At 41.5% G+C, this 8,834-nt stretch overlaps 1 protein-coding gene across 10 annotated transcripts in view; it reads right to left on the bottom strand.

Annotated features, from left to right (window-relative positions):
* Dhc64C (dynein heavy chain, cytoplasmic) overlaps positions 1 to 8,834 on the bottom strand; it is a 56,835-nt gene continuing 48,001 nt past the window's right edge. For 4 of the 10 annotated variants that reach the window (XM_028303513.1, XM_028303509.1, XM_028303508.1 and 1 more), the window contains 14 exons: positions 8,341 to 8,515; positions 8,046 to 8,163; positions 7,542 to 7,755; positions 7,229 to 7,301; positions 7,001 to 7,122; positions 5,172 to 5,357; positions 4,451 to 4,579; positions 4,054 to 4,162; positions 3,741 to 3,838; positions 3,188 to 3,316; positions 2,462 to 2,659; positions 1,392 to 1,502; positions 786 to 949; positions 1 to 435 (listed from right to left, as the gene is read on the bottom strand). In XM_028303513.1, the coding sequence (XP_028159314.1) occupies positions 267 to 435; positions 786 to 949; positions 1,392 to 1,502; positions 2,462 to 2,659; positions 3,188 to 3,316; positions 3,741 to 3,838; positions 4,054 to 4,162; positions 4,451 to 4,579; positions 5,172 to 5,357; positions 7,001 to 7,122; positions 7,229 to 7,301; positions 7,542 to 7,755; positions 8,046 to 8,163; positions 8,341 to 8,515 (1,995 nt within the window). In that variant the 3' untranslated portion in view covers positions 1 to 266. Of the gene's footprint in view, positions 436 to 785; positions 950 to 1,391; positions 1,503 to 2,026; positions 2,189 to 2,246; positions 2,404 to 2,461; positions 2,660 to 3,187; positions 3,317 to 3,740; positions 3,839 to 4,053; positions 4,163 to 4,450; positions 4,592 to 5,171; positions 5,358 to 7,000; positions 7,123 to 7,228; positions 7,302 to 7,541; positions 7,756 to 8,045; positions 8,164 to 8,340; positions 8,516 to 8,834 lie in introns of those variants that run through there. The other 6 variants (XM_028303505.1, XM_028303506.1, XM_028303511.1 and 3 more) reach the window with 4 other exon arrangements.

Here is an 8,834-nt window from a genome sequence, read left to right as displayed (position 1 = left end):
TAAGCTTTTGCTAATATATTTTTTAATCTTGCGATAGAAAGCATGTAAGACCCTAAACTTACTGAAAAAACATAATATTTAAGCTTTACAAATCAATATTATCATCGAGAGGAAGTTGCCTTGTGCCAGAGGCATTTAAAAATCAAGTTATATAATAATAGAATCTCAAGTAACCGTATATTTTTGAATAAACATGTTAAACTTCGGTAATGATAATAATATACGTGTGACGTCTATGCCGAAATATTTTCCAACATCTAAACAGTTTAGTTGAGTGCGGTAGAGGTAAGGAGGGCGACGCCTCGCTCGTAGAAGGCGTGAGGCTCCTGCCCAGGCGCGACTGGTAGGCGCACAGTGAACAGTAGCTCGGAACGCGCGCTGTTCAAATACACCGGAAGGGTGAGAGTCTGCCCGCCTGTTGATGTTTCCGGCCCACTGTGAAAAGAAAAAATAAAATTTATTAGGAAATAACGGTAAGCACTATTTTGGCAAAAAATCATAAAATAAGATTAATGTTTTTGTATTAAATTCGTGCTGTTATTGCTCCATTCGGTTGATTATTGAAAAAAAAGGATAACATTTTAAAAACCGATTTTCAGAATATTAGTCACATCACTAGTCTAGGTGTAGGTGGGCAGCATGGCCTTTGCTTTGACCTTAGCCTGTTCCCGCAGGATGTAATGAAAAATAATAATGTAGAAGCATAACTAGGCAGCGTGGCCTATTCCAGTAGGAACCAATAAAAAGATTATATAAGCATAGAAGGAAATTCCAGTTGGACTGACCGTAGCCAAGTGAGCACGGTGAGCGGCAGATCCACCATGATGGTATTCGTGAGCAGCAGACGGTTGCCCTTGACGGTGGCGCCCTGCAGCTTAAGGCCAGTCACCGAGAACGACCACTCGGACTGCGCGTTCTCCGTCGGCGTGCCCGGGTCCGGGATCGTCACCTGGTGGGGACAAGTTGTTTTATCTTTAAATATACATAATAACTCAAAGGTCACTGACTGACTGACATAGTGATCTATCAACGCACAGCCCAGTAGATGTTATGACGTAAGCATCCGCTAAGAAAGGATTTTACGAAACTCCACCCCTAAGGGGGTAAAACGGGATCCACGCTACAAAGTCGCGGCGGCCGCTAGTAAGTTTTAAAAATACCCCAAAACAAGGAAACACTTAACTAAACATCGAAAAAAAAAGACGAGTTCATCATGCTTCTTTGTTGAAGTGCTTTTTGCTCCGGGAAAACAATCTTATCCATATAATTTTTACGTTTCTTTTGAATTTTTGTACCTCCACTTTGATGGAGGTTTAGATCGACATTAACGACCTCTATTAATTTTACACAGGTATGGCTTAACATTACATATTAGTTAAAAGATACTTTACCTGTAGGTGAAGTTCTTCAAGAGACCAAGAGTTGGCTTGAGCTACACATTGGCGAGTTGCAGTGATGTATGCCTCTGGGTTGAGCAGGCCTCCGAGCCAAACCGGCACGCTCTGTAAGCAGGATAATAAATTAATCAGTAAACATATAAGTACTCCTAAAAGCACTCAATAAACATGCAAGGAGGGCCCGAATCCAAGTGCTTCTTGTGTCACTTTCAGTCTACGTCGTTTCACTAGATCGCTGGTGCAACCAATAGGAAGGCTCTCTACAAATACGTTTTCGCCGCACAAGATTAGCCTTATCGTCCCGGCTAATCCTGTCAGCCTCGCCAGCTTGAAGGCAGCGCACTAAAGCTCCCACCATAGCTCGCGTCTCATTCGAGCGCTCAAGGTCCGTGTCGTCTTTTGTTTTTTACCTGCAGTCGCTTGGCGCCCTTGTCAGCCACGGCTTCTGATACAGCCGCCAACTGCGTTACGCAATGTGCGAAGTCGCCAACCCACTGCTGCACAGTACATCTACGCGCTACGGCATAACGCCGCCAACTTGAAGGCAGCGTGCCGCGGACTATTACTCCCAACCATGGCTCGTGTCTCATTCGAGCGCTCAAGATCCGTGTCGTCTTTTGTTTTCTTACCTGCAGTCGCTTGGCGCCCTTGTCAGCCACGGCTTCTGATACAGCCGCCAACTGCGTTACGCAATGTGCGAAGTCGCCGACTCACTGCTGCACAGTACATCCACGCGCTACGGCATAACGCCGCCAACCTGAAGGCAGCATGCCGCGGACTAATGCTCCCACCATGGCTCGCGTCTCATTCGAGTGCTCAAGATCCGTGTCGTCTTTTGTTTTTTCTTACCTGCAGTCGCTTGGCGCCCTTATCAGCCACGGCCTCAGAGACAGCTGCGAGTTGCGTGACGCGGTGCGCGAAGTCGCCGACCCACTGCTGCACAGTACATCCACGTGCAACGGCATAACGCCGCCAACTTGAAGGCAGCATGCCGCGGACTAATGCTCTCACCATGGCTCGCGTCTCATTCGAGCGCTCAAGGTCTATGTAATCTTTTGTTTTACCTGCAGTCGCTTGGCGCCCTTATCAGCCACGGCCTCAGAGACAGCTGCGAGTTGCGTGACGCGGTGCGCGAAGTCGCCGACCCACTGCTGCACAGTACATCCACGCGCAACGGCATAACGCCGCCAACTTGAAGGCAGCATGCCGCGAACTAAAGCCCCCACCATGGCTCGCGTCTCATTTGTTTGCTTCATCTCGCCCTGTGGAATCGTGCGATTTATTATAGACCGTGGGATGTAGGACGGTTCAGGTGACATGGACAGTTTGACATGATTAGAGATTTTAATCGGATTAATAAATAAGGTAATTTTTACATTTGACTATAAAATATCTTAAGATAAGACGCAGATTTTATGAGACTTTAGACACATATCTTTTAGAATGCTATTATATCTCATTCCGATGTAAAATTCCTACATATGACTCTACTGCAGGGTTTCCCATTTTTTTTTGCCAAGGAACCCTAATTGATTATACTTTTCCTAGCGGAACCCCCGTACTACTCCGCCCGCACGCCCTGCCCCTCCCTTGTGCGTAAACAAGTCGGTGCGAGCGAACAACGTCGGTCACGAAACGTGGGATAATATTTTTTACGGAACCCTTGCGGCCTTTCCACGGAACCCCAGGATCACCATTCGGGAACCGCTGCTCTACTGGACTAAAGTGAGCTTTCACACAAATTGGACACCTACGAAGAAAAAACACTCTAAAACCTGACTTTTGCTTACCTGACAGATGGAGATGACATTGCGCAGGTCGTGCAACACTTGCTGCAGTAGCGACGCGCCGGCCGCCACCTCGCGCTCGAAGAACCGGTACAACGGATCTTTGATGTTCTCCACCGTACGGCGCAGCGTCTGTGAGAAGACCGTTGGATTAGCAAACCATTTTCGAATGTTTTATATTGTTGTTTGCTTTGATTGAACTCGAAGAAGTGCACATGGTTTATTTTTATTAACTGATTCATTAGACAATAATAGAACATGACCAAAATAAATAAAAACTTCACTGACAATATTACTTGAAACAATTTTCTAGAGTTCAGAGAACAACACCAATTTACTCCATTGGAGTTAAATTACATTAATTAAAATAAATAACAACGTCACTCACAATAATCTTATTTTTTACTGTTCAGAGAAAATTACCAACGGAGTAAGTGAAAAATAATTAGGTGTCTGAAAAGTGGGCAAAAATGATTTCATAACAGAAGCTATACCGAAAGAGAAAAGTGTATTGTAATAGCCTATCTGGAGGTTTTCTTAATGAATATACACTTACGGGTAGTTCTTGTGGCAACAACTGCAGCCAGTTGGTAGCAGTCGCGTGCAGGGTCTTCATCCAAGCCGGCCTGCCGTCTCCTTCCACCACCATCGCGGCTACAAAAAGATATTTAAATGTAGACGTTTTAGAGCGACAATATCCCTTCAAGCCCCGCGAATCGCGACACAATATAAAAATCAATTGTTACGCGGTCATATGCGACCTCTTGGGATATTAAATACTATTTTAAAGAGCGATGTTTTTCATTTATCGATTAATGGAGTCTCTCGATTATCATCGCAGTTCTTTTTGAGCTGATATTTTTACTTACTGAGGTCATCCTGCGCTGCGGCGTTGTAGGCCAGTTCTTCCTCGTCTTCAAGTTGTTGCATCTTGAGAAGTTTTGATACGAGATCGCTTCCTTGAGTTGTCAGTAGCACCTACACATTTCAATTGTTGTATTGTACGACGTAATTCCATATCAATTTATTGCTTTCACTCAGAGTTAGATATAAGTTTGAGTGACAAACAGTGGACCCAAAAAACAGAAATAGCATTGGTAAGAAGCCCTGATGATATATTTTCCTGATTCTAAATTCTATAAGAACAGAATGAAAATGTATGAAAAACTGACAGTAAAAAAGTGTAAAATGGAAACGGCATCATTTAGGCGTTCCCATTTCTAGAAATTGATAAATTATTAAAAAATAAATGTGATTGATATTCACCTTCTCAGCATTGTTTGGCAGTCCCAGCCACGACGGCGTCTGCCTATCGGACAGCTCTTCGATCCACTTGAGGAAGTGGTCGCGGCGGTTGCCGTCCGGCATGGTGATGTGGCGCTGGTTGCCGGTCGCCTGTTGCAGCAACTGCCGTTATTCCAGTCCACCAGTTAACACACAACACGACACAACATGCAAGCGATTACGAAGGGGAACGTACTGGATAATTGCCATAGCAGTCGAAAAGGCCTTTATGTCCCAACAAAGGTTTTTTTAATTCAGTAGATTATATCTGGACAGATGACAAGCTGAGGAATCTATTTTACATAATGCAAAATAACGAGGGCTTGCTTAAACCTACTAAATAAGTAAGCACTTGCTACAACTTAATAATATCGAGATTGTATCTATATCTGTCCTAGTTATTGACAAATTCTAATAAATCGCCATTTAAAAGCAAAAACACTTAATAAAATTCAATATAACGACAGGCACACCCATTACACGTATAAATTACGAATCAAAAGTAACTTGTAAAAGTAAAAAATAGAACCTCTAATCTTGCTACGTTATATTATTGTCTTTCAATATTTTACAAAATAAATTAACCATCTATACATAAATATCGATCAAAGTAGCGGTATAAAATGAATCCGATGACATGCTCATTTTACTTGGAAATGCGTTTAACATCTACCACAAACATGCTAGCAAGCACATCACTTACCCCGTCCACATTGGCGACTAAAGCAAAATCTGCCTCGAAGGACCTTGGCGTGAACAGCTTGCACAAGAAAGAGTGCAGCAGACGCTGGTCGAAGGCGTTGTCGATCTTTCCTCCGTAGATGCACTGGGATAGGAGAGTGACCAGAGCTTCCCACGGGACTTTCTCGGGAGGAAGGTTGGTGCGGCCCTGGAGCGATAAAACTTGGCAGTAAGGGTTTGGTAACAAAGGCATATGTTTATCATTTCTAATGAGTGTAAAAAAAATAATGGTCTTTTTGAGATAGCCTAATAATATATTTGTCTTTGTGCAATGCATAATGTGCATGCCGTGCAATAATGATGATTCACAGTAGAGATGAGACGTATTTACTAGAACAGATCCACACACTAGGTATTTTACAGTACTAGGCGGCACCTATTCCATTTAAAAAAATACTTGATCCACCTAGTATATTATAGTTACACGATTTCCGACCCTACCCTGAAAGTAATAGAGGTTATTATTGCGTAATCCGTAGTCGTGTATTACGCGCACCTAGTATTTCTCGCTAAGCTTATGTGCGAACGTAGAGATTCACTCCGTCTCTGTCTAACCAAACAAATTTGAGCGCGACGAAGCAAACGCACACAAACGTAGTCAAACCATATTCATGTACATAAGAAAAAAGTATGTAAATATTTTTATGAAATTGATATCTTTTAAATACGCCAACTTTTAAGTTGACAGTCCAAAGCCTGTTGAAGTGTGAAGGGAGGAATTATATTATTATTCAATTTCAAATTGCATTATTCATACTACGGTTGTATCTTTTCAAAGAAAATTGTATTTTAAAGTCATATTACTTGGATTAGTCCGCACTAGTCGCGTCAAGTATGCTAAATTACTACGTACTAGGTGGAACAGGTATTTGGATCGAGTATTAATAAATACTTGGAATAGGTGCACCTAGTATCAAATTTACCTAGTATAGCCTGACCAGGAACATAAAAACCCTCGCCATGTTGCGGAAAACTAATGGTACTAATTTCTTTTAATGGCAACAGTAACTGAAAACTTCATTGACATGTCACCTTGCATGTCAGTCTATTGCTGTCAAAGTGTAAACAAACTTTATTTTAAATGTGCGCAATTGATTTTGTGAATTAAATTGCTAAAATCTTTTTATAGTCGTGAAAGAAAAGTGGTTCACAATGTGTTAAAGTATTTGTCAAAGAGAAATACTAAGGGTTCGGACAATATTTTCATTGAATAATGTTTCCGACAAAGGTTGTCAAATTGACTGTCATGTTTATCGTATAGTACAGTCCACTATGAAAATTAGCTGTGGTTTGTTTCAACTACCTATTTTAAAATTTTCTGTCACTTTCTAAGTGTTGAATTTTATGGAATTGGGAAAGAAGTACCGAGGTTGAAGCGTTCATGACCAAACATTGCAGTTGAATATTCAAGTTCTGAATTTGATTATTGATGAATAATAAAATAAATCCTACTAGCTCGATTGATGGTTTCATTTAATTTATTTAAACCAGGTTACCTATAATAATATTTTTTGGTTAATTTATGAAAATATCAAATTAGCCTAATTTATGAAAATATCAATTATAATTCAGGATTACGGCCTGAATCCTGATACATAAAGTTAGCCTATTAATTTAACACAGGTACGACTGTACTCAGTGTTGCACTATCAAATGCGATTGACGCGCCTCTATGCCAGGGTTTTTATGTTCCTGGTCAGGCTATATAACCCATCTCTAATTCATAGTCATATTTCTGTAATTTTTATCTTTGTTTGACAGAGTCCTAAAGAGATTAGTGTTGTTTGTTACCATGGCCGTGGCGTCGATCCAAGTATCCAGAGTGTCACAAGCCACACGGAGGTCCGACTCATTGAACTCGTAGTATTTAGCCCATCCGAGCGGCACGTAACGAAGACGCTCTTGTACGATGCCTAAAACGATGATAACAATGAGTAGTATGAGACACTATTAAAAAGGATCACTGGAATATACTAAGATTACTTGTAATATCTCCAGTTACAGCGTGTTTATAATTACCATGGAACCAAGCAAGTAAGAAGTAAAGTCTTGCGCGCTCCGAAGGAGGTTTCATCATGCGGGCAGCAGGGACCTGTAAGCAAAGAATGACTCGTTATATGTTCAATTTATCAATTCAGGTAGTTGACACATTTATGAGCTCTCAAAACGCGACTTTCCTGCGTAGATATTGCACAGCAATGAGGATTATGACGTCACTTAGACAAATTATTTACTGATTTCTAGTAATATTCTAATTAAATAGAAATTAGAGAGCTTTGCTGTAGTGGAGGCTAATATATCCTGATGACGGTCAACCTCTACTTAAACTTACAGTAGCGAAAGTCCTGAGCAAATTAGCCCGGATACCCGGCGGCGGCTCGAAGACAAGCACTCGGCCGGCTCTCAGCAAATTCACTGGCAGTTTGGGACTGATCTCCGTGGTTAAGAACAGGCGGAAGTTCGGGTGCGGTTGTAGGGAGTGCAACTTCTTCTCTAGCTGCACTAGCCAAACGGGTGCTAGGTGCACGTTCTTTAGCATCACCCAGCTGAAAAAAGGGACATTTAGTTACCATGTGTAACATTAATTTCATTTTCATATCGCGAGGGTCAACATAAACTGCACTATACAAGACGATAGAAAGATTTTTTTTAGTTAAGAGAATTATTCCTTATTCACTACCATCTTTAAACACATTGTAAGGACACAATTTAGACGGTGTAATCGCTAGGTAGCTGTCTTTTTCAGACATTCCATGGAGAGGACATTTGTTTCGAACTGTTGATGTTGCCTAGGGGAAAATGAATTAAATTAAAATAAAACAATAAATTCACAAACCGTCCCGTCTTGCAAGCGGTGTTGATAGCACGCTCCGCTTGGTTGAATCCTTCCGCCGACCCGATGGCAATACTCGAAAGCGGTTTGTTTAGTTCAGTCGCCATATCGTCCACACGACCTGTCAATATAAAATTTATATTGTGTTGCTGTAATCATTGTGACAGTTTAATCAATGGCAAAAGGTTTCCAATCAAAAGAAATGTATCTACCTAATTTCCCACCTCATGCTGCTTTTGATATTAAAACTTGATTTACATGATGACCTACATAGTCTGTCTGTATTTTATTTACTTACCGCTAGCGTCATATCCAGGCACGGAGCACAGCAGTGCAGGAGTGGTAGCGTTTAGCTGTTGGTCGGTAATACCGGCCAGGTCCAATTCAGTCTCAGCCCGCGATAGGAATATGGGGCCAAGTACCGCGGCCACCAGTTGCGTCGCAGCCGCTATCACGCGGTCTGGGCGGAACGCCTATAAAAAGGGTAAATAACATTGTCAAACTGTTTATATTGGTAATTTACCATGTTCAACGGTTCATAATGAGTTTATTTTTGAAAGACAATTAAATCAGCTATTTTATTCGTACTTGCAATAAAGGTTTTCACTACAGATATGATGTGATGATGTAAGATGTTGCCGGTTTTCTACCAGATGATCAAAGCTGGACACTTAACATAGGCGCAGGCTTGTTACAACAATGGCACGAAATAACAAGTTCATCGCCATTGACTATAGAAGATTTTCCTTCTTCTTTTATGATTAATAATTTGTACATGCGAGTAACTCTCTT

The sequence above is a fragment of the Ostrinia furnacalis genome, unplaced genomic scaffold, assembly GCF_004193835.3.
Source record: "Ostrinia furnacalis isolate ACB-3 unplaced genomic scaffold, ASM419383v2 OfSCF1245, whole genome shotgun sequence".
Taxonomy (NCBI): Eukaryota; Metazoa; Arthropoda; class Insecta; order Lepidoptera; family Crambidae; genus Ostrinia; species Ostrinia furnacalis.
Note: the sequence above shows the minus strand (reverse complement) of the source record. Positions and strands in the feature narration are given on the sequence as shown.